This window comes from Panicum hallii, chromosome 4, assembly GCF_002211085.1.
Source record: "Panicum hallii strain FIL2 chromosome 4, PHallii_v3.1, whole genome shotgun sequence".
Classification (NCBI taxonomy): Eukaryota; Viridiplantae; Streptophyta; class Magnoliopsida; order Poales; family Poaceae; genus Panicum; species Panicum hallii.
Window position 1 is genome coordinate 44,860,332 of NC_038045.1, and position 26,029 is coordinate 44,886,360.

Genomic DNA, 26,029 nt, shown 5'->3' on the forward strand with positions numbered 1-26,029 from the left:
GCCCCTAGGCCCTATATAAGAGATGCACCCCGCTCCTGAACTGGCGATCTGGTTTTTTTGGAGTACTGCAACAAGGCGCGACTGCTCGCTTCTTTGTTTGACTACTTCTTGGTGGTGCGCTCCTACACTAGTACTTTGCCAGACCATGTCCAGTCGTGGAAAAGGTACATACGGTGCCTTCACCACTAGCCCCGCCTCTAGGTAAATCCTTAACTTTCTCTGATTCTTTCCATTGTTTGCGTTTAGTAGTACTTTAAACATATAAACACCACACATCCATTTCTATCACAAGATCACTAAACAACATCATAATTTACTTAGTATATTTTGGAATTAAAATGTACCATAAAAACCTAATTTATAATATTTTCTCATATAGGACATTTGTAAGATAACTTACTAGGCTTTTTCCAATTTGGAGAAAATAATGCATGGCAGTAGCAGAATGAACAAACTGCAGCTGCACATTTTTACATGTTGAGTCTTGTATTATATAAAGTGCATATGCATAATATAATGGAGACTTCACTTCCAAAATGATTTTGATGACTAGATCCAGAATACCTCGCCTCGATGCCTCAGGATGATATAGAACAAATAAAAGGGTCTAACACTACGAAATATACCGCCGCTACTAGAGAACAGGCTTTTCAACAAGTCCTAAAGAGAACAGGCTTTTCAACAAGTCCTAAAGACACATTTTAGCACAGGCCATGCAACGGCACTCACGTCCAAGAATTTTAGTCTCGGTTGTATAGTACCGGTTGCAGAACCACTACTAAGGATCTATTTAACATGGTACTCCTGGCCTTTTTTTGTAGTAGTGTAACTTGGTGAGCTCGGGAAAGGTGCGGTGACAGCCCATATCAGGAGTTTTAGTCAAATTTTAAACATGACACGCGCCTGACAGGCCGTTGGACCAAGGAATTTTAACATGGTCTTGCGAACATATATTTACCACAATAAGATGAGTTCGAGATATGCTCTATAGTAGATGGACAACTATAATAAGATGAGGAAGTAGATACATACCTGATCCCCAAAGCTATCCAGCATGCATTCCTGATCACTGCAAAATATTGAATTAGCCTATCCGAAATGTTGAGTTGGAATACACTAATTGTTGAATTAGTTGTAAGAATATGTTAAAATGCATCAGGCGAGGAGCAACACGGTGGTGAAGGGGGATCAAGCCGTACTTGTATACGTGACCCCTTTAAATGTTAAATTGGCCTATCCGATTTGTTGATGGGTAGTTTCCATATTTTTGAAATCAAGTGTAAGAAAATGTTGAATGGCATTTCTGATGAAAGATTGGTGGGTTAGGCCCTCCACAGTGTTAGCTTAAACTGAAGCACCGAATGGAGAGAGCATTTGGGCTTCACTTCGCAAACTACAACTACTGATGCTAGACTGATGTCAAAGATAAGAAAAATAGGAGCGATGCAAGTACAGGCATGGATGCCGAGTGGTTAAACATACGACAAAAATGAAGATTCGCGGTCCCTCTACTCTCCGTGTGCATCACATTGCTTCATTGTTTATCTGCTTTTACTTGAGCTGTGGGACCCAGAAATGATGCCTGCCACCGCAGCCCAACAAGAGCCATGCCCATTTCGTGCAGTAGAGCTCTTTTTCTTTTGGGCACCGGCGCCGCACCATGGAAGATCTTATAATGATAGAAAAGTCTATATAACCCTCAATTATTCATGATGGACTACTTCACATTAAATTATAAAATCGGATATTCTACCCTTTAAATTTTTTAAAACCAGTCAAATAACCCCCAAGTGGTTTTGGACAGTAGCTTTGACACGGTTTGTCTTTTTCTTTTTTACTTATTTCAGTTTAATCTTTAAAAAATTATAATAAATCATAGAAAAATTAAAAAATAGAAAATTTAATTTTTTTTGACTCCACATGAGTTGATCTAAACAGTGAAGATATAATATGGCATGCTTTAGTACAAATTTTTGCTATAACTTTAGATCTATATTTTTTTATAATTAATTGAAATAATTCATAGCTGCAGCTTCTATGGTCCAATTATGGTAAAGTTTTTATGGTTGGTAAATTATTATATATTTGAACTGTAGTAAAAAAATTATACTCATTGGATCATGTATAACTTAGTTATAGATAAAGCATAGATTCGGAGCATGGATTTAACAAGTATAAACTTAAATAAATATATAATTAAGTTATACATGATCCAATGAGTATGAAATTTTTCCTACAGTTCAAGCATACAATAATTTTTCCACCATAAAAATTTCACCACAATTATATTATAGAAGCTGCAATTATGAATTATTATAGAAAAGCATAGATCTAAAATTACAGCAAAAATTTTATACTAAAGAATACCATATTATATGTTCACTGCATATATCTACTCATGTGGAGTCCAACAAAATTGGAGTTTCTATTTTACAATTTTTCTGTGATTTAATATGATTTTTTAAAGATTCAGCGGAAATAAATAAAAAACAAAAAGACAAAACCGCGCCACTGTAGCAAAACCACTTGGGGGTTATTTGAACGGTTTTAGAAAGTTCAGAGCGTAAAATATCTGGTTTTATAGTTTTAAAGTTGAAGTAGTTCACCATAAATAGTTGGGGATTATGTAGACTTTTTTATTGGTCTAATCGGCTGTAAGATACAGAGGTTAACCATCCTTTAAAAATAAAATAGATATGTTACATCGCGAGCAGATTTCCTATCCATGACCAACCTTAAACATAAATCTGTCGTCATATTTTAAATACTAGCTTGCCTAAACGATTACTCGCGGCGATCGCACTTTTGAACACAATCAAAACGCATTTTCTATACCATTGTGTCCATTTCTAAATGTCAAACCGTGAGGACTGCCAGTCGTTCATGGAGCTCCGGCCAGTAGGCAGTCAACCGGCGGCTCAACGGGCTTCACTTGGTCGCCGTACGCCTTCCAGCAGAAGGGCCCGTGGGGGTGGTCGCCGCCGCCGTCCTCCACCGGCGCGAGCTGGAAGTCGGCGAGGTGGACCCCCGAGCACGGTGCGGCGTCGCTGCACGCCAGGTACACCGGCCGCTCGGTGTACGTGCCCGCGACGCCCTGGTACGCCACGCCCGCCACGGCCACCGCCGACGTCTGGTTGGCGCACGTCGTGTGGTCGCAGTAGTACTGGTCGATCACCACCGGCGTCTTCACGGCCGACACCCGCACGCCGGAGAAGCGCACGTTCCTGACCGACCCCGACCCACCCTGCTTCGCCGGAGGTCGCCTTGTTAATTAGTTGTTAGGCCTCGTGGGCATTGAGGTTTTGCTGCAGAGGCGATTGCTGTTTCGTTTACCTGCCAGGTCTTGATCCGGACGCCAGTCATCGTCTGCTTCAGCGTGACGTCCTGCACGGTGACGTCGGAGACGGCCGCCGATGCGCCGCCCTTCCCGAGCCCGCCGATGCTGATGCCGTGGCCCGGCCCGCAGTGCACGCTGCGGATGAACACGTCGGAGCAGCCGTCCTGTATGGAGATGCAGTCGTCACCTGCAAATCCCAAGATTGAAGCTCCTTTGTTTCACCTGCAAATCGTCATGGGAGGCGTTCGCAGAACCAGACTTACCGCAGGCGATGGTGGAGTGGTGGATGGAGACGCCGACGGAGCCGGCGAGGTGGATGCCGTCGGTGTTGGGGCTGTCGCCGGGCGACGACACGGTGACGTCGTGCACCTCGACGGCACGGCAGGTGTCGAAGGTGAGGTGGAACCTGGGGCTGTTCCTGATCGTTATCCCCGCCACGGTGACGCTGGCGCCCTGGAACACCTTCACAGCCTACCAGCAGCACGCCATTAGTCTCCAACGCGTCACAATTACTTTTTTTGAAAGGAACACGTCACAGTTACTAACAAGAAATCATCTTAACCAACTGATTTTAACTAACAAGAAATCATTTTAACCAACTTACTGTAGGTCTGTTGCTTGTTTCGGCACGATCAGAGTCCAGCTCCTGCAGAAGCCAACGACAGGAAACCAACGCAATGCACTTCGATCAGAAAGTTCAGCATGTGTGCAATGGATGGTCAAACGGTTTTTCTTCAGGTACCTACCATCTCGGCGTCGCCGGCGACAGAACCGCCGCTCCACCAGTGGCTGCCCTGGCCGTCGACGGTGCCGCGACCTTGGATGGTGAGCCCCCGGACGTTCTTGAACTCCAGCCACTGCGTCAAAACCCCGGAGCGCCATGCAGTTGAGCCTGTGTGGGCGAGAATTGTGCCGTCCACCTGAAAAGAAAAATGCACACATCCAGGCCATGTTCGTCAGATAACTCGCATGATAGCTTCAGTCTATGGAACTTTTCCGTAACCACGGGCAGCCTATGACATTACTGACATTAAGGGAATGTTTGGCTCTTGTGTAGATTAAATAAAATACAAACTTTTGGCAAATTGTCGGTGTTATGCTAACCACCGGTCTCCTGTGATGACCAACAATCATCAAGCAATCACCTGAAAGACCATGTTGGGCTCGCAAGAGTCGCCCGTGAACGTGATGGGGCCGACGAGGAACACGTAGCTCGCCGGCACCAGCACCGTCGGCGCGCCACCGGCGCACGCCGCCGACCAGGCGTCGGCGAACGCCTGCATATGCAGAGAAGCAGGGGCCTCAGCACGTACAGATGAAAACAACATTTCCCATTCTAGACAACCCATCAGAGGTTAATTAATCGAATGCAGCTTGTCGGCGCTTGCCTTGGTGTCGTCCGTGGCGCCATCGCCCGCGGCGCCGTAGTCCAGCACGCTGAAGGTCGCCGCCGACGGTGGCGGCGGCGGCGGCATGACCGGAGCTGGCGGTGGCCGATGATGGGATTCTCTCCTCGCGAGGCAATGTTGGAGGAAGGACGGGGAGGCAGCGACGAGTAGAAGCAGGGCGAGGTGGACGAAGGTGGCATTGGCACAGGAGGCGTTTGTGGTGCTCCGCCGCTTCATCTCCTTGATCATGTCCTGCGTGGTAAAGGCACTTCGATCGCTTAGGTTACCACCACGGACGCAAATGCATGGTACGGTAGTGGTGGATCTCATCTGAATGGTAGTGTATATGTACTGATGATCTACACGCTGGATGGATCTTGTCATCGTCACAGGAAATGGGCGTTGATTGCAAGGAATTCCTTTGTCGAGCAGGGGCGATGCACCGTCCTGATCGATCATCTGACCTTGCGTCTCGTCCTCAAATGGTTTCCATTTGATTAGATTTGATGGCTTTTTTTATTTTCCCGACAAAGATTTGATAGTATCTTTCGAAACTAGTTTTTGTCAGAAAAAAATGTAATGGTATTAGAAGTTTCCAAGCCATGTATGTCAGTGGATCGATTAGTTTGATTGTGGACCTAGAATTCAGCTGAAAGCTCAGTGGCTCGTGACCTTGCTTAATTGATAGAAGATTAGGAAAGAAGTGCGTGTGATCAATACCAATCGAGCTTAATTAGCAGGACCTAAAACGAGCCAGGCCTTCTTGTTTCTTGTATTGTAACCCGATCGCAGGGGTTTACATGACCTTCCTGGCCATCTAACAATTCTCTGACGATCACACTGTTGGATTTGGCTTAGCCTCACTTGTGTGCAATTGAATGGGCCAAAATAAACAGTGTGAAAACTAGGACACCTAACAGACTCAGGTGAGACTGAGGCGATGTTAAAAAAAAAATCAAGTGCGACAAACACATAGACTATGGTAAGTGAGCCAGACCCCTCTATGGCTGCAAACGGTTCACGGGCACGTAACACCCGTTTAGTTTGCGTCCACCAATGCAATTGGCATTTGTCAACACAGCTTTGCCAACTTGCCAAATCAAACCAAAGCTTAACACCGGCCTCAAAGGTGAGGAGTCCCTCCATGTCTTACTAAATTACTTGCATAGTAAGTACCTGACACTTCCACTCAATAACCAGAACTCAGCAAAAAAGAAAATGGTCTGCACGATCGTGCAGTTGTTCACTGAACTTGTGTATGGATTCTCTTTCTTTCGTCCATTGCCTTGATCTTGTAAGTTTAACTTTTGATAACGTAGTTATTGCTGATGCATCATACGTAGGAAGGATCACGTGCTGATGATGATTCATCAAAATACCATTCTCATTAGACTTTGGTTGGCTCCAATACTTTCAGAAAAAAGAAAGAAAGAGAAAGAAACTATCTTTTTGGCCCCATATCCGAGGTCCATAGGTGTGGATACTCGAACAAGTATTTGGTTCTCAACCATCGTGCCATGTTCCATCAGAGGAAGATCACTTGTACAGTTGTACCGAAGCCAACGAAACCACAACACCGGAACTCCTGGCGTTCTTGTCCGGTGCTCTTGAGCTTGTTGAGCTGTTGCATGCATGTGAAAAAATTAATGAAATAATTATGTAATAAAATGTCATAGTTCACAAAACCGAGGATCAAATTAGATCCAGGTGTTATTATATATTTTTGAACAAAATCACGCTTGAGTATGTATGATTTACATTTTCTCAAAAAATATTTTTACGAAGTGTAACAATTATTAGTTTTTGAATCTAGAAGAAATAAATGTTCTAGGTTCAGGAGAAAAGGAAAATAGAAAATTCCCTATTTGACACCAGTAAAATTGAGAATTCCTTATTAGACACTGAAAATTTTTAATTTCCCTATTTGACACCAAGTTAAACTTTCATTCCCTATTTGAATAATAACTCATGGACTTTCTCCTCTCTTTTCTTGCCTAAAGTAACTATCAAATCACCTCTAAAATTCATGAAACTTTTTGTAAAGATACGACGGATGGAGATGAACCTATTTTGTATAAAAACACATATGTAGCATTTAAGATCATAAAACTAAACTTCACCAAATTATGCTACTTTTGAAAATTATCCGAATTTTTAGGGTGCAAAAATACTACAAGAATTATGCAAAATATCTAATATTCCTGTAGCGGGATAATATAATTTATAAAAATACTTTATGTCATAAGTTACAAAGAAAATCTAAACTTCTTAACAAAAACAAATTTAAAGTTGTTTCACAAAAATAAAATTTTGAAATAACTTCAAGATTCTCTAAGTAACTCATGATTGAGAAACCTTACAAATTATTTTATGCCATGATAGGATTATTATGTATATTTTTATAATTTTTGGAAAGTAATGTTGTGCCCTAAAAATTTAGATAATCTTCAATTGTAGCCTATTTTAGTGAATTTTAGTTTTAAGATTTTAAATGATGCATATGTGTTTTTGTGCAAAATGGGTTCACCTCCATTTGTTGTATCCCTACAAAAGGTTTCATAGATTTTGAAGGTTATTTGATAGTTGTTTTAGCTAAGAAAAGAGAGGAGAAAGTCCATGAGTTACTGTTCATGTGGGATAACTGATGGAATTGATGAAAGTGTCGGATAGGGAATGAAAGTTCAACTCAGTGTCAAATAGAGAAGTTGAAAATTTTTAATGTTAAATAAGAAACCATAAACTTTATTAGTGTCAAATAGAGAATTTTCTCAAAAGAAAAAACGCTCTAGGTTTTGAATAAAATTGAATAGAAGAAAAGTGTTACATATTCAATTGAAATACAAAAAAAAATTAAAATGGAATTCAAGTTGATCAAAAAAATTATATACCTGAAACACACCATACACGCATGCGAAAAAATAGCTTTATATATTTGGCATTTTGAAAAGAATTATTGCACTGTAGCAAAATGTATATGGCAAAATGAACAAACATGTGCGAAAGAACAACCGGACTGTAACGGTTCTTAGTGTGAAGTAGCAATTCTATTAGAGAAGATGAAATGGTGGGTGGTTTTCCAATGACCACGTGGACCATAATATTTTTGTTCTTGGACAGCATCCCACTTGATTGATCACCTGTTGCATGCAAGTACCCGACGTCGGGACCCTAGAAAAATTTTCCATGTGAAGCTTATGCTAGTTGAGCCCAAACCATTTATCACTCGATTGATTGCTATGCACGTTTGCAGTAAAATTTCTCAACATATATCTACTTAGCAATAAGATGTTATGTGGGGCTGAAATTTGTTTATACAAGGTGGCGTTCGGATTTGGGGAAATGGGAGGTGGGATAGGGATTTGATGTATGGGGGATAGGCTTGAAGACATGTATGTTTGTGGGAAAGAGAAATGAGAGAGTTATATCCCATCGATCGAAACACCAAGCAAGATGGGTTTGGACTAGGAATCATCGTGATAAGCGGCCTTCTGTGTTCCATGGTTCTACCACAAGTCCATGGCCTTCAGCTACGTACCCATATGTAGCAGCGCTCACCTTCTGCAGCAAACAAATTCTCTGCATGCCAGCCACCCTTCTTGCCGGTTAGGTGAATTCACCTTTGGTTGTCGTCGATGGCAAGCCGCACGGTTCCATATTTCATTGATTGGATCACCGCCTCCGTTTTCTCCCCTCCGTGGCTCCACCAACATTGGGTCGATGCAAGCTGCTGGAGTAAGCTTTTTCATCTGCTGGTTGGATCTGTTCGCGTCTAGTTGCTTTGCTACTTTTTTTTTTCTTTTTTATATTATTTTTTGATTGTTTCTGCATTCTTCAACCATGGTGATATGGAAGGACACATGTTTCTGTTACCAGGTCAAATGAATAAAGGAATATTGTGGTTCGATAGTCAATTGAAATTAACATTGTGACAAGACGCTAATAAAGAAGAAACCTATAAATTTTACTGGGGTATTTTGGTTAGAAATTTTTTTATCCCAATCATTGGCCCAATGTATCCAAATGTGGAAAAAGGTCTAAACTTTTCTTATCATTAACCCAAACCAAGCTCATTTATATTCATATCCCAAACCCAATCCGCCAATCGTCATCCAAACACCACCAAAGGGTTATTCAATGGGTGAAAGTATGTAGTTAAGGTGTCACAGTAATATAATGCTCCCATTTCATGTATATATATGAGCTGAACTCATGTACCAAGTACCAACAGACAAGGTGTCTCCTGAGCCTCACCCAGGACTACAATTCTCCTACTTCAGTTTGACAAGGTGCTTGATCCATTCTGATTTCCCTTTTGCTGAGTAAATTTCAGCCAAGAAAATGGCATCACACCCAAAGCGCGAACACAAAGTAGTACCTTTATTAAAAGAGATAAAGTAAACTAGGATGAAAAATCTAGTATGAGGAAAATTGTAAAAGAACTATATATCTCGATTATTCCTCAAAAAGCGTAGAATGAACCAAACCCTAGATCACAAGAACTCTTCTGATTCCTGATCATGTAAGAAAACAATAAAGAGAATGCAGTTTTTAGAGGGCACTTTGGTGGTTTCTGAATGCTTACTCATGGATATTTTGACATTGGATTTGCAACCAGATTTTCTAATTAGTTTGCCATTTTTATTATGAAAATATTCCGTAAAAACGCCACCACAAGTTTACATACAAAGAAGTTATAACCCCTAGTATAACCTAAGTGTAAATCCAATACAAACTAATTGTAACTGTATTACAAACAGATTCAACAATGCAGAACAAGATCCAATAAGTTAATTTGACAAAATAGACTTAAACCATATAGTGATATTAAATTAAAAATTACATCGCAAAACTCACTGATGGAAATGAAAACAAAAAAAAGCCTAATAGCCCAAAATCACAGGTTCTCATCATGTTCTGCCTCTAGAAACCTCAAATGGGCCTGTGTACTTGGGCTTCCTCGAAACGTAGAGAAGGAAATAATAAGGCATGTACCTCTCGGAATAAAAAAAACTAATAAGGCCCGCAAGTACTAAGTAGGTCACACACAGCGACAGAACATTGGAGAGGATGCCTTAACTTGATGAACACTTGGCATTTCTGAGCCTTCAGTTTTGCGCTTAGCATAACAGTGTACCACCTTTGTATCAATTTTGATCTCTGAGAAGACTTTCACGACACATACTAAAAGTAATTTAGTAGGTATTTTAGTAATTTTTTAGAATGAAAAATTTACAACCGTTGCACTTTGTGGTTAGGTTAGCATTTTCGTAACGTGGGTTGCCATTCTGTTCTTGTTACCTTTGTATTTGTTCTTGTTACCTCAGCTTTACCCCCAAAAAAAATTACTTGCCCAAGTTATACTACTTCTAAATACTACTAATACTAGTGGTGGGAGACACCAGTGGCACTAACCCATCTGGACCGTTGAATGCCCAATACTACCAGTACCCAATGCTGCTAGTATTTTACTAGTACAATAATGTGCACTGCAAATGTCCTCTCTCTCCGTTCAAAATTTAAAAGAAGTAAGAGAAGAGGATGGGATTCTCACAAATTCACGATGGATCAAACATGACTTTATTAAAGCTTAATCTATAGCACAGATTATTCAAAGTTCAAACAGACCCACCCCAAATCGATGCCCTGTTATATAGATGCCAAAGGTAGATTAGCCTCCTACGACCCCGAGAAACATGGCGCAAGGACCAGGGTTGGAACCTAGCCGGTCCACCCCGCACTCTACTGGGTGTGCGACCACCTGGTCCAGCCCAGTTCTCAATTGATGCCCTGTTATATTTCCAAAAAAAAATTGATGCCCTGTTATCCCCCTGGACTGCCGTCATAAATCTCTAATGGTTGCAAAAGTAATTTCCTCAAATTGCTGGCAGCATTTCTACGCTTTATGCACTTTATTGTACAGGAATATCAACTTGCGCAACAGGCTTTCATTCTAGTGGTGCTTGGAAAAAGAGGCTGTCGACAGAGTTTTCTTTTTTCTTTTGAAGAGAACTGTCGACAGAGTTGATTATAGATGAAGCACATGCTGGACTGAGGCCATGTTCGCTGCTGAAGTTTGCACCTGGCAAGTTGTTCATAACAATAGGGACGAAAATAATAAAATCAGGAGCCCAAACTAAATCGACGCTATGAACTAGGAAATTCATGACGGATAGTGGTATAAATTTCGTTCTGCAAAACATGCCTTCTTTCCATGTTTCCTCGTTAATCGAATCTACACTTGAAATCTTGCGGACAGAGCCCCCAGACAGGAAGAATGTGGAGCAATCGTGTACAGCAATGATGAATCAGAATTCAGAGACCAAGAGTCGGCACCTGTAATGAGTGGTCCATAGACTTGAACTTCAATACCACAATCCGGCGAAACGGGGGCAGATAAGGCTACCACGGGACACACCACACCAAACATGCAAACGTCCAATCCGATACCTCCCGGCAGCACCACTGCCGCTAGCTGCCGCTACATAGAGCTAGCTAGGTGGACAGTGCTCGTGGCGGGACACAACAAACAAGCACACGAAGACACACACGTAAACATGGATACAAAATACGAAAGGTACAATTCCGAAGCGCAACTCGATTATGTCTCCGACTTGAGATGGGTAGGAGCAAGCTTTAGTATAGCTGGGGCAGGCAAGAGGACCACCTTCACAATCATCATGTAGATCATAGTGCATTTAGGGTAGCTTTGCAAGCTGGAAACTGCATACTTGCATTATTACCACTGGAGCTTGGGGTACTTCAGCCTGCAAGATCGAGAAGAAAATCATGAGTCGCGCGTTATTAGAAATGAAATAGAAATGCGGGGGTCGCAAATTTCGAAACCAGCACCACCCAGTTGTTGAACCCATATGTATGCCTACTGAGGCGAAGGAGCGGCCGAAAACTATAGGAAGTTCAGATACTCTCTTTGGAGGAACGGAGATGTCCCGACAGAAAGAAAAGGCTCTGTCCTATGAAGATGTTTATTGGCAATAATAGAAGGTTCTAGGGAGAAGCGAAAAGCGAAAAGCGAAAGGGCTTTTATCCCTAAGGTCCTGAAGGAGCTGCTTAACGTATTAGTGTTAAGAAAGCTTCTCAGGAAACATAAAAGGTTAAACTGCCAGGCGTGATATTGCTGGGTCCTACTAAAAGATTCTGCATGTTTAAAGTGCACCAACTGCCTATAAGACTGAAAAGGAAAAAGCATATGTTCACATACAAAGGCGAATGTTTTCAACAACACTACTATGTACAACTATTGATTGTGTGGTTGACGGCACTTCATACTTTTAAGTGAGATGGACGTAAAACATCTATACTGTTCTTTGCGGAAGTAAAGAAACTGGCCATGTTCTCATGCAGTGATCAGCCATAACTTGGAATCGATTGGTGAAACTACTCAGCCTCCACAGTTTCTCAAGAAAGGTGAAGTACGTGCCAAAAAGCAAAAAATAAAATTGTAGAAAATCACTTTAGCTACATATTTCCAACCATGTATATTACACACGCATACACAGTAGACTAAAGAAAAAGGAAACAAACATACATGTTTAGAGAGCAAAACAAACTTCATATAAAGATAAAAAAAAATATAATAGGAATAGCATAAGAAGCAAAAGCTTCCACGGCAAGTGACAGCACCCGGAAAGCCAAACAGAAAGCATCCACACACCACATGACTAGCATGGTATGCAATAGAGGGTTGTCACTATTCGATGATGTTTGCATGGATGGAACAGTATTTAACTGAGTGGTGAGGGGATATAGACTGGTTTTCTACCTCTCAGCTGCCCGTTGCTGCTGCTGCCACCCATGGATGTGTTGCTGCTGCTGCCATACTGAAAATTCTGGAGGCCTGCGGTGTCCATTTCCTTGACGTCTTTAGTCAGCTCCTTGTATTGCATCTTCACATCATCGACCGTCTTTCCCCCGCCCACTGCCTGTGCCACTTTCTGCCAGCGGTCTGGCGTGTCTTTGTCATACATCGCCAGCGCCTCCTCAAACACCTTATTCTGCCTTGTCGTCCATGATGAACTCATGGTTAGATTTCTCTCAAGAAAATGTTCAAGAACAAGGCTAAGGGCTACAACTATTACTACTGCAGCTATAAGATCACTCTAGCTTGTGTTTGTATGCAAGAAGAGTGAGCAGCAATGGTGCAGCTTATATAGGGGGTGCAGAAGCTAGTTGGGGAATAATGCTTGGGAATTGTGGGGGATAGCATGGAGGTGTTAGTAGTAGGATAAATATGATAGGTTTTCATAGGAGCCACAAGAAGAAATATAGAGGTAGTTACTTTGGATGAGCCTGTAGGGAAGAATCAGTGACACCTGAGGGCAGATGGGGGAGGGGAGGCCCCTTTAATCTCCTTTTGTCTCCCCTATTTTCCTAGAGACCATTTTGTTCCTCTTCTCATTGGCAGGGCTTCGTCTCGCTAGTAACTACTATAATTGGTAATTACCATAGGGCATAGGCCAAACATACCTAAAACACTAGAAGAACAATGCAGAAACAGTAAAGTGCTTTACAAGATCGTTCAACCCTTAAGGGAGCTAGTAATTATTATTATGTTATAAATGCTTAACGTTGGCTAAATATACCTAAAAAAGCTATTTGAACTTTACCGAAATGGGAAACTACCTCTCTAGGTTTCACTCTGGTCATCAAGTTAGGGAGCTACTAAGATCTAGTATTTCTCATAGGCTAAATAAGCCTAAACATACTACGTGAAGAATGCAAAATAAAACAGCCCTCCTAGTACTAGCAAGCATTTCTTTGCCCTTAAGCTGAGATCCATGTCCCAAGTGATATCACCAACACGCATTGAAGAATGCTTGGAATAACCAAAAGCTGCAATTGGCATTTTCACGTACACTGATAGAAAGCCGTTGGTGACATGCGGCACAATCTGCACCATCAGCTGCAGCACAACACAACGAATTATCTGTACGATGATTCTGGTGCCTAAAAGCAGGACCATTTTGGGAATCACAGTGCTAATTAGTGCACCTCTAAGGTAGCTAGAACGCTATGCAGCTAGCTAGTTGTACTGTGCTGACATTCATCCTACCTTCTGAGCCAGTGTATGCATGCTGCATAACGTTGGTAGTATTCCCCTGACTTTACTCGCAATAGCATAACGTTTGCAGATTCTTTCTGCATCACATCGCAGATGGACAAAAGTTATCTTCATTGCCTTTCTATTTTTTTTCATATTTATTCAAAACGTCCCTATTAGCTTCACCTAACATTTTAATCAGTTTAACTGTAATGACAAAGGGCAAAAAACATCCAGCCAAGGAATTAATTAATAGAAAATTAAGCATTATTAGCCATCTCTAATCTAGGATGTAGGGAAAGAAACATTGACTCCTTTTTGTCAGAAGAGATAAGAGACAAGGTTCGCCTCACCTTCAATATATTAATACACAGCTTTCTCAACCCATGAGGGCTTATGAATCCAGTTGATAGACAAGTGATGCACAAAATCCATATCATCCCAGAGAAGATTTGTCTGTTCCTATTGGAGTGGCAGACAAATTGGAGGCACAGCTAATGTAGTTCCATTTTTAGAAACTATATTTCTAATAGATCCAACATGGAACTGTTATGGTGCACAGGTTTTGCTTCAGATCACAAATTGTTAATTGGGTCAGATGTGCACTCAAGTGGGAAAGGTAGATTTGATCCAAATCTAGAACCAACAAGACCAAAAGTATAGGGGTTTATATTCTTCATTTTTTGTACTGTCACATAGGACAGTTATATATAATTAATACCGACAAGAATAACAAAATCTATGTGCTCAGACTGTCCAATTTTGTAAGCATTACCACCAACTTCTTGATTTACTATCAACATACCAGAGTATTCTCTTTAAAAAATTAATTATGTAAAAGAGGATCATAATTCAGGGCAGCAACCAGTTTGATCTAACTTTCACATAATGGCCACCATTTATCCCTGATATTTTGAAGGAACAAGCTAGAAGCAATTGGGCTAGGGCCTACAGAAACAGTAGTGAGGTGGTTCCTGATTCCTATGTCTCCTTAGCGACAAGAATATTGAACTTCCAAATCTTTAGATGGGGATTTTCATATGTATTCTCCTAGCCACCATTACAGTACTGCTGTTACTCATCAAGCAAAATAATATTGTAGATCAAATTCGGTACCAGGTATTCAAAACATCAAATCTGACATTTCTTCTACACTCCTAAAAAATTCTGTTGCAAGATTAAACAAATACTTTAACCGAGAGGACACACATTAACTTACCAAAATTGTTGCTTCTATGCAACCAAGCCATCACACGCCTTGTATTAATTGAGCTCCCTATTCCCGACATCAAGGAGAAAATAATCCTTTGATGACCCTCATTGACCAATTCCTTCAAATGTCTTTCATATGTTCGAGGAGGTGCAAAACATCTGTATAACATGTGCTAATATCAACAAAAATACCTTTTTTGGTGTAACATAATAACAATTATTGCAGGTGGATAGTCACAGACTGGTTCAGATATGGTCATGTTCACTGGACATATCCAAACATGCTTTACTCATTTATTTGCTTAGACTAAGAAAGAAGGATTCCGTATGAAGTGAAAGTGAAATGGGTCAAGTTGAGAATATCTAGCATCCTCACATGCACTCGTAATTAAGACTTTCATGGTCAAGTAGATTTCGTGAGAATAATTGCATGATTTTCCAAAAATGGTGGATCCGATGTGCCTCCTAAATTCTCCTAACAATGCTGTAACCTGACCAAATTAAGTTCTAACACAATGAGATTTTACGACTCAGTTCAGAAATTGCCTTCTTTTTTCATGAATAATGTACAAATGAATACATGGAATAAATGCAAGAGGGGCCAAAAGAAAATTCCAGGGAATAGACAAACACACAAATACCAAAAATGTCTGATATAATGAAACTATAAGCAAACTTGATACATTATCTTGTAATTCCCAACAGCTTTTATCTTAATTCTCTAAAATCCAAGTGGATAAGCTGAAATCTATTGACTACTCAGTGAGAATCAATGTTGTTCTCAATATTATCCTAGCACTGGATAAAAAACCCAACTCACATCTGCTAACTGCAATATCATATATTTGGTTAGTAGGAATAAACCACAGTAGGAGACACTTTTCAATCTGAAGCAGGCCCAGACCATTCCAGAAATATATGGTCTAATATATTTTATTAAACTAGAGCATTGGCCCGACACAATTCTATAGGTGTCAATGTTTTTTGACATAGAGTAATATTTTATTATCTTGGTTTACGTTTTTATTATATGAGGATCCCTTGGTAAAATAGAAAGTATGGACTCATATTTCTCTTTTAGAAAATTTAACCTTGACTTTGAATAACTTAGGGGTAGAAAATATATTTGATATTTTCTTATCATCAATAATAAGGATTAGCTGGACTAAACTAAGTTCCATAATAGCATTTAATGTTATGCTTTCAGTGATAACTAGGGGCCAGATGTTTGATTTTCTTTCCTTTTTTTTCTTTCGTGGGAATTAACGGTATATTTATATTCCCTCAGTAGGTAAAATGCATATACAAAATAGATTTGACAGAGAACATAATAGTCATGACTATGTTTGAACATGTTTCAACTATTTCTTGTTTCAGTCAATAACAAAATCACCACACAAAGATAGACAATGATATGAAATTTCTCATCAAATTTATAAAATGTTGTACATTAAGAGTCTAACTTTACCTTTGAAGCCTGAGCTGCATTCGATCGGAGTGAACAAAAGAATATCGTCTGTAGCCAGCATCACTGCATCAGTCCAAAAGTTCGATATTCCTTTCGAAAGATGCTTCTTGCTTTCACCACATCTCAAGTGGCTCCAGCTTTAGTCTTTCCGAGTACAAAAAGATGCAGGATTGCAACTTCTGTGGTATTATGCAAAAAAATTGTGAACATAGCCCACCGACGACCAATATAAATAAATATAAGAAAGGAAGAGATGATGGCCATTTAAATTGTAATATAGATTGTACCATATGGATTGGACAGTCTTTCTAACCAAAGAGAAATAACTATAGGAGATGAAACAAAACAGAAGAGCTTCAATAGCTAGAGCAAACTCTAAAGTCAATCCACTGGTAATTGCGTTCAGAACTCTTGCCAATATGCTACTCTGCTTTTCCATCACAGTCTTGTCTACGTGTCCTGTGTTGATCCTCAAACCAATATATGTTCTATAGCTAGCCACACGTTTCTAATCAAGACCATGGAACTTTCTTTAACATGTAATGGTCCCAATCCACTGTGTGGACTTTGCAGAATTGGAAGCTTCTGATAACAAAGCCTTCAAACAATGAAGGATTCGTTTGTTATAAATGACAAGTTGATCTCAAAGGTAGACTGTGCCACCTGATAGTATGGAGTACATCAGTTGCTTTATGACAGCCACATCAGAAAAAGGGCCAGATACCATGCTAATGCGAAAGTCCCACGTGAGACACTACAAAGTGCTTCCCATCCTGAGGTTGGAGGATTTGAATAGGTCAACATTGTTTCACAATTTGCATGGATTTTTCATCCAACTTGGAAGAGATATTTCACCATCACAGAATAAGCTCTATGGCAGGAAACTATATTCAAAATTTAAATCCATTGGCAGAATCCATTTATTTAGGATCTCACATCCAAATCAAGCAAAGTCATGAGTCATGATACTGGATTTTCCAATTTATTTTTTATGCCTTTTTTATGCCGTGAGTTATCTTCTTTCTGTACAAGTTGGGCAAAGTTATAACAAACTTTGAATCTATCTATCAAAAAGGAATTTATTGTTGACTGATGAATAGAAAGATAGACAACACATCAGCCTGGAATGATATGTGATAGCCTAACAAAAAGATACAGTAAGGACTGTTTCCCTTGTTTGAATGGTCAAAACTGAGATTGAAGTGAACCTAATTAGCAATCATACCAATCCAAGCACTAAGACAATACAGTAATTTTGTTAGCAGTTTGAAATGGAATCTATGCCCTTAAACCTGATAGGAAGTCGAAAAGGGGAGTTGTGCTGGAATCCTTTTGGAGGAGAATGGTAGATGTTGATTTTCCTAATATCCTGATGCGCTCACCTCCTCTCAATCCCTGTCCGCATCCCCTTACCTCTTCCCCTCCCTGCCTCTCGGGTTTTACTATCCCTTAAGCAATACATATCATTAATAAGTACAGTGCCTGGAATCATGATGTCATTGTGGAGAATCAAAAATCTAGCATCAAAACGTTTGGTGCCCTGTGTTGGTTGTGCGCTTGCATAAAAGTAGGGAATCCCACAGGAAAGATGACTGATTATAAATATGTGGCTTAAGAGCAAAAGCATGATGATTGGATAAGATATTATAAAAAACCACCAAGACCTCACATCTGCGATGCTCCAGCATACAGAATGTGTTCCAATTTCTGAGGACATAAAATTGGCATGTAGAATGATAACAGTCCCGGTAGTAACAATGCCAGACCATGGAACATCTGTCCAGCAGATTAAATTTGTTGTTTACAAGAAGAGTACGAACATGCTTAGATTGATTCTGTGGAATATTAAAGTTTGCGCAATGAGCTGTATGTAATATGTATCAATGGAAACTGCAAATCAAGTACATAAAAAATAGAAATAAAGAGTGATTTTTTGTCAAAATTAATGTACAATTTATGAACATAAAGAACATTTAGAAAGAATGGAAGATATAATCTGTAAACACTGCCACAGACAAGCTAAATAGTCAGAATATGAAACAGATCCAAGATATGGAATTCTGTTAAACTAAGTCTAGTATAAGTGTTGGAACTACCATACCTAATACCAAACGGTTTTTAGACAGTCAATGGGCATGGTATCTGAACTCCCACTAGTCATTAGTTGAAGAACAATAGTATTGAAACCTTAGCTTTGTGGTATTTGTTCCCCGGCTAGGCACAAGAAACAAGATAGGCTTACCTCATTACCTGACAGGTCCTTGGATGGATCAATTCTTGATAGAAAATTGTAAGAAAAAAATTGTATTGCATCAGTGTAAGTTGATTACTGAACACATGAAACATTAGAGGGTGCAAATATATCTTGATCTGCCTCTGGTTTATATCTCGTTTTTCTATCTATGATGCCAAAGCAATGGTATAATCAGACATGACATATCAGTAGTACCATATACTTCCTCCGTTTCAAATTATAGGTTGTTTTGGCATTTCTAGGTTCATAATTTTTGTTATGCACCTAGATGTACACTATCTCTAGATACATAGCAAAAATTATGCACCATAAATGCCAAAACGACCTATAATTTGGAACAGAGGGAGTAGACTATAGACTTGACAAAGCTATGGTAATTTGAGAATGTTGATCCACAGTGCCATATATTCTGGGACTTATTATCTTATTTAATTGATGAATGATTTACAATATATAACAAGAAAAAGAAGAGAACAATTGTTGGGGACTGTCAACCCATCAAGATTGTCAGTTCATCAGTTAACCACAACTCATTGAGATCTAGAGCAAGGTTATCAAAATCGCAAAATGTAGAATCACAAAATCATAATAATCAGATTGCAGGTGTCTAGGAAGATCACAATTGACAGAAGCAAAACAACTAGAATCACAAAATGTAGATTCTACTGACTAAAATCATAATGTTCATAGAATCAATCTAGTCAACTTGGTTCTGAAGTCATTTGAATTACTGAAAGAATTGAGAGTCTGACAAACATGCTCTAGATAGACCAAAAATTGATTGATAGGTATCAAGCATTCAAAGATGAGTTTCACTAATCAAAACTACAAGAAAACCTTCATTACAACTATATTTTTAGACACTAACTTTAATTTGCTAAAAAATGCTATATAGCCAGGACTAAACTTACAGAAACACTTCGTCTTGAACTACAAGAGAATAAAACCAACAACATGAATAGTAAAAAAGATCATACCTGTTAGAATGATTTAAATTATTCATTGTAGAACCATTTGAGTCCTGTGACTCCTGTTCCTACTGCTACATAACAAGATATAATTATGAAACGGATTTTCAAGATATACTGTGGCCAGCTTGTTGTATATTTTGCTCACGGCAACAGTAGAGACAACATGACATTAGAGTATCCGTGCAAGCTTTGCTTATTTTTATATATTTTGAAGATAATTATCAAGTTTTTATTATAAAAGATAAGAGTGTTGATGGGAGCACTGTCACAGTACAATTTCAGCCACCAACTTATTGAGGCAAAAATAGATGAGTTGAGATATATCAAAAGTACGTGTTGAGTGATGGAGAACCTAAATCTACACAAAATTTTCATCACAAAGTATAAAGGGGAAAGAAGCTTAGTACTTCCACAAAATGCACTAACTGAAAAATACCATCCAATTTGGGAGTAACAACTGGGGCCTCTGAGCAAGTATGGATGACAGCAAGACGGTTGATTTAATTCATACGGCACTAGCAGATTTTGACTGGCCGAAAGGTCAATCAGAGGATGCGCGCGTTCCAGGTCGCCAACTGCTCAACTTTTTGCGATTCAGCACGTAAAGTAATCCAGGCCGGGAAGCAAAAATGTACCTCAGAGCCAAGCACGACGCGGGCGAACTGGCCTGCTCGTACAACCTCTCCTCTTCCTCCACGACACACCACGAACAGATGCCCTCGGCCTGGGCGCGCACGCGAAGCCACGCCGCGCGCAACCTCCGGAGCCCGTAGCGCGCTGAAGGATCCCAGCTAGCGGCGGCGAAGGATGCGGCGGTGCGCCGGCTGCCTCACCCTGCCCCGACCATCCGTGCGATCAGGCGTCCCCGCACCGACAAGGCGAAGAGACGATGAGTCGTGGACAATTGCGTCTGCGGGCCGGGCCTGGCCGGAGCCCCGGACCTCACAGACTGGACCGTCAGTCTCTCAGAAAAAAAAGAGAATATGTATTAAAAGTTAATCTCTTCAATGCAAAATTGTGCTTAATGCTTAAATAGGCTTAATAAACCTTATTATTAGCATTCTTAAATTAAGCACCGGTCCAACCTTAGGGCCTCACTACGGGAGGTCCGAGACACTCGGCAAAACAACATAAGCGCTCGGCAAACACTTTGCCGAGTGTTACACTCGGCAAAGAGGAACCAATAAAGAAAGGGTCGGCAAAGGCCTCTTTGCCGAGTGTTTTCTGTCGAGCACTCGGCAAAGACTTTGTCGAGCGCCTTATCCTGCACTCGGCAAAAAATATAGACGTGACGGCGGAAGAAACGGTGACGGACGTTTACCGAGCACCTGAGAGAAGCACTCGGCAAAGAGTACGCTCTTTGCCGAGTGCTTGTGTAGGGACACTCGGCAAATATTATACTCTTTGCCGAGTGTCCTGGTCCAGCACTCGGCAAAGTGTATCCACTTTGCCGAGTGCTGGTGCAAAGACGCTTGGCAAATCTTATGTCACTTTGCCGAGTGCTGGATAGGAGACCCTCGGCAAATCTTATTTTATGCTCTTTGCTGAGTGCTGGAGCGGAGGCACTCGGCAAAGGTTTTTTTTAAACGCCTGTTTTTCTTTCTCACACAGTTTACAAGTTCACAATAGCCACACAGATGCATCAAACAATCTGATCGACCACAAGTTTTACAAGAGTTTAATGATGAAATTAATAAGCAATGAAAAATAGTTTTACAAGAGTTCAACGGATAAATTCACAAACTTCACAAACAGTTCTCAAAACCACTGATTACAACAAGTTCTCAACAAAGGATCAATTGACTAATTTCGGAAACCATCACCAAGTTGGCTAATTACTTTGATTTGGAGATACATGAGGGTCATTTGAGGCTGCTGATTGATTTTGCACAAAGTAGAAGAGATTACATGTGAGACAAAAAAAAATAACGATCATACATGACTAAAACTTATCTATACTCACAGGAGTAGAAAACAGATCAGGAGGTGGAGGTGGTGGTCGAGGTGGAGAAAACAACGAAGCTGGCGGAGCAACACCTGTTGCGGCGCCAAGGCTCTGCATGTAAGCAAGAATCTCGCTCATCCTCAGCCGCTCGGCCTCACGCTCGGCGCTCATCCTCGCCTCCAAGTCCACACGTAGCCTCCTCTCTTCTTCTAGTTGGTCCTGCAAAATTTTCACCCCAATATTACAATAATGCAAAGAAAAGATCTATAATAATCAATAAACGACATAAAAAGAAATCATAACCTGGAGTTCCTGTATCCGGTACTGTGAAGTGTCCTGCCGAGGTCGTATGGCTGGGCACGCGCTGGTGCTCCTTGCTCTAATCTGAGATAGAGTAGGAGTAGAGGATGAGTCGATTGCGCCGTCGGCAATCCAGTACCGCCCATGCTTCTTACCTCCTCCGACCCTCATGACGACTTCACCATCAAGGTCCTCGGTGGTCGGATCATAATCTGGACCATGGACCTCCCTTGCCATCGATGTGTACTCACTGAGGCGGCTGTGGGCGGTCGCGTTGCTGTATGCCTCGGGCCCGTCCTCCGGGTTGTAGTTGACATCAGACGTCGCCTTTCCCTTGTGGGCCATAGCAAATGTCTTGAAGAGGGAGCAAGGCTGGCCACCATGTGACGACTACTGTAAGAAAACAACAAGACAATTAGAAATCATGCATAATTGAGTGTTGGATTAAATAAATGAATTCGCGTACCCATGCTTCTGCGTATCCGCTGAGACTGCGGCTGCCTTGATGGTGTGGTACACCAGGCATCATCAAACGCCGCTCCCGGCAAGCGTTGTGCGACTCCTCCCACTCGTTGGAGCACCACTTTTGCACCATCTGTTGCCAGCACTCGGCATGCGCAGCGCACCAATAAGGAATCATCTACAGGACAATAAGTAGATGACATATTAGAAGATTACATTAATCGTACGTAATGTAAAAAGGAATGAATATTTAATGTAAAAAGAATTAACATTAATATTCTATATTTACCTGCAAGTATTGCTCCTCAGTCAACGACATGGTTCTTGCGTTCGTTTTGGTGACCTTCTCTCCAAGGACGGTGGCATGGAAACTTATAATGGCCTGGAGACGCGCCTCATAGTGCATGTCCATGACTAGTTTCTTACAGCATCTGGCGGCCACCACATCAGCCTTGGCCTCAAACCCATCCTGACATCTGAAGAAATCCTGCATGCAAACACGATGTATATCATTCATTATTTCAATAATTTGCAATGATTGCGATGTATTTAGCACTTACCCATAGCTCCTGCTTCACCCGCTCCGCCTTATTGTTGAATACCCTGCCATCCCGATCTTCAGTATCGGGGGCGGCGGCGTATTGGTCGAACGTATAGGCCGGTCCCACAACTCCAGCGTACTCAACCAAGCCAGGAAAGTGATCCTTGCATAGAAGACCGAGGATGCCATTGACGGAGCGTCTGTGAGCAGCACCTGCACTCTCCACAATCCTCTAGGACCTGCACTTTTGATTAGCCATCACTTTTAGTTTCTAATTTGAATTTGAACATATAACATGAAGAGGCAATGAAAACATAAAAATTTACTTACTTTTGCCCCTCGGGTCGAATCAGCGATCGTTTCTCACGAGGTATCGATAGATTAGGCAGACTCGCGGGACCTGCAAAAGTGATTAAGAAAAATTATTAGTTTATACTTTGAATTTGAACATATAACATGAAGAAGCCATAAAAATATATAATGTTACTTACCTCGCGAGTAGACGCGAGAGAACCAGAGGTCATCTGCTGCGCCTCGTGCTCGTCCTGCGCCTCCTCGTCCTCCTCCTACGCCACATGCGCCTCCTCCTCTGTGTCGTCCTGTGAGGCCACCTGCGCCTCCTCCTCCGTGGCCTCCTGCAGGGGCACCTGCGTCGTCCCCCTCCTCCTCTCGGACGACCCAGCTTCAGCGGACCTAGCCCTCTGGTTAAGCGACCTAACGCTCCTCATCCCACTGCCCACCATCTTTGTTCAATCACCTGCAATTAAGAAGAGTAAAGCAATAAGTACAGATAAATAAGACATACTTAGAAAAGAGATGCAACATAAATTAAACATAATTACATAATAATTTAGTATTACATTGATTAAAAATAATCTTCATAATCGGGAGCAGCTAGATCATAAGTCTCATCATCACTATCAACCATGTCATAATCAACACTATCTGAAGAATCAATGTCGTCATTGGAATTGCCTAAATGTAATCGTTGTAGCATTTGTAAGTCCTTCGCATTCTACACCTCATCCTCCTCCTCTTCATCAACAACCGTTTCAACTTCCATTCCGTCCGCTTCGGTTACGTCTATCTCAAATCATCCTTCTAACCCCTCTTCTTGAAAGAACTCTCCGTCATATGTGTTGGGGTCTAAATTATAATCTTCATCGTTTGGGACAGGTACTTTATCATGCGGTAACACCTTGTGCACAACATACCAACCCTTAAGATGCTCTTTGGTTTGGCACGCATATGGAAGATAATAAACTTGTATGGCCTGTTGGGCCACAATATAGATATCGTCTCCTGGTAACACGGAATCCTGTCGAATTTCGACTAGCCCAAGATTAGAATATGTCCGTCTCGTTACTTCAGGATCAAACCAATGATATTTGAATATGACAGAATTAAGAGGTTTGGAACCATGAAAACTGAGTTCGTATATTTCTTCAATTCTTCCATAATACTCGATCCCATCAAGGCCAGGAGTAAAAACTCCAGTATTTGTGGTCTTTCGATTGGGTCGACTTGCCTCGTAGCTTGTTGTAGAAAAACGATATCCATTCATGTCATAAACAGAATATGACCTAACCCTATAGGCAAAGCCATCGGCAACCTGTCTCAACTTGGCACTCACCCTATGGCCCTGCTGTTTGAACCAAAAAATAAAATCGGGCAATCCATTTCCCGCACCCTGTCTAAGAAGGGTATCACATTCCTTCTGGGTAGGATCCCTTGATCGACGCCAGAATTCATGAACAAATTGCTCCATATACGGCACCACCTCATCAAGGTTGGTCAACACATATAGCATGATCTGGCACCACTCTTCATGTCTCAATGTCTTGGTGGTCGAACCACTTGCACTTCCGAGTTGCCCTCAGAAAAGGCTGAGGTTTGATTCATTTTTGCTAGCATTGTAACATGGTGGTGGATTATGCACGCTAGGGAGGTTGTCACCATAGTATGTTGTTGTGAAGTTCGACACCTCCTCCAGAATGTATGCCTCTGCAATGGAAGCCTCAATTTTGCATTTATTTCCACATTTCTTCCGAAGAACCTTTAGACATCTCTCGATTGGATAGCACCAACGATCCTGCACAGGACCCCCCATTCGTGCCTCATATGGGAGGTGCAAAATCATATGCTCCATCGGATTGAAGAAGCCGGGTGGAAAGATCTTCTCCAACTTACAGAGCAACACCGGTGCCATTATTTCCAAGTCTGCAACCACGGTCCTAGATAACTCCTTGGCACAAAGCTGGCGGAAGAAATAGCTCAACTCTGCAAGCACTAGCCAGACATTCTCATGGACATACCCTCGAACCATCACCGGAAGAAGCCGCTCAATCCATGTGTGGTAGTCATGACTCTTCATCCCTAAGACTCGCATAGTAGATAAGTTGATCCCCCTACTCAGATTAGCTGCATACCCATCAGGGAACATCAACAACTTGATCCATTCTAGTACTTCCCTCCTTTGGGGCTTGGTCAAGACAAAATTAGCCTTAGGCTTTCTCCATGTCTTACCGCGACCAGGAGGCTTCATATGTAGGTTTGGTCTATCACACAACGTTACCAGATCCACTCTAGCCTTAACGTTGTCCTTTGTCTTACCGGGAATGTCCATGATTGATGCCCAAAGTGCCTCAGCCACATTCTTTTCAATGTGCATCACATCAATGTTGTGTGGAAGGAGAAGATCATCATAATAGGGGAGCCGAGTCAAGCCTGACTTATGAGTCCACATATGGTGCTGACTATATCCCATAAAGCCACCTTCTGGATTGACCACGAGACCATCTATCTGCTGACGGACCGTGGCACTAGTCTTCATCGGAGGTGCAAGGTCTGTCACCGCGACATCTTTCGTGAAGTTCTTTTGGTCTCGTCTGAATGCATGGTCACGAGGGAGGAATTGCCGATGTTTGTCGAACGCCGAATACTTGCCACCCTTCTGCAACCAAATGAACCTAAGACCTTCCTTGCATACTGGGCATAGGAACCTCCCGTGAACACACCAGGCGCTGAATATCCCATAGGCCAGCAAGTCATGCAGGGAGTATTGGTACCAAACATGCATTTTGAAGTTTGTCT

General features: G+C 41.3%; 2 protein-coding genes across 5 annotated transcripts; both read right to left on the reverse strand.

Moving 5' to 3' along the window:
- Positions 1–2,655: 2,655 nt before the first annotated feature.
- On the reverse strand, positions 2,656–5,007 carry LOC112890186 (polygalacturonase At1g48100-like). The gene is made up of 7 exons (XM_025957066.1): positions 4,726–5,007; positions 4,483–4,614; positions 4,084–4,257; positions 3,942–3,983; positions 3,601–3,808; positions 3,334–3,524; positions 2,656–3,244 (listed from the first exon to the last, which is right to left on the reverse strand). Exons 1-7 carry the CDS (start codon positions 4,972–4,974, stop codon positions 2,882–2,884), a joined length of 1,359 nt encoding a protein of 452 aa, XP_025812851.1. The 5' UTR covers positions 4,975–5,007; the 3' UTR covers positions 2,656–2,881.
- Positions 5,008–11,042: 6,035 nt separating this feature from the next.
- On the reverse strand, positions 11,043–20,607 carry LOC112890984 (protein RADIALIS-like 4). 4 transcript variants are annotated; one of them, XM_025957873.1, is made up of 6 exons: positions 20,324–20,607; positions 16,464–16,642; positions 15,003–15,154; positions 13,599–13,645; positions 12,506–12,737; positions 11,043–11,489 (listed from the first exon to the last, which is right to left on the reverse strand). In XM_025957873.1, the coding sequence occupies exons 2-6, from the start codon at positions 16,481–16,483 to the stop codon at positions 11,485–11,487; spliced, it is 456 nt and encodes a 151-aa protein (XP_025813658.1). In that variant the 5' UTR covers positions 16,484–16,642; positions 20,324–20,607; the 3' UTR covers positions 11,043–11,484. The 4 variants fall into 4 exon arrangements, with proteins under 4 accessions (XP_025813658.1, XP_025813659.1, XP_025813660.1 ...); XM_025957874.1 differs by lacking the exon at positions 20,324–20,607 and adding an exon at positions 17,756–19,915; XM_025957875.1 differs by lacking the exons at positions 15,003–15,154; positions 16,464–16,642; positions 20,324–20,607 and adding an exon at positions 13,796–13,878 and having other exon boundaries at positions 13,599–13,689.
- Positions 20,608–26,029: the final 5,422 nt, after the last annotated feature.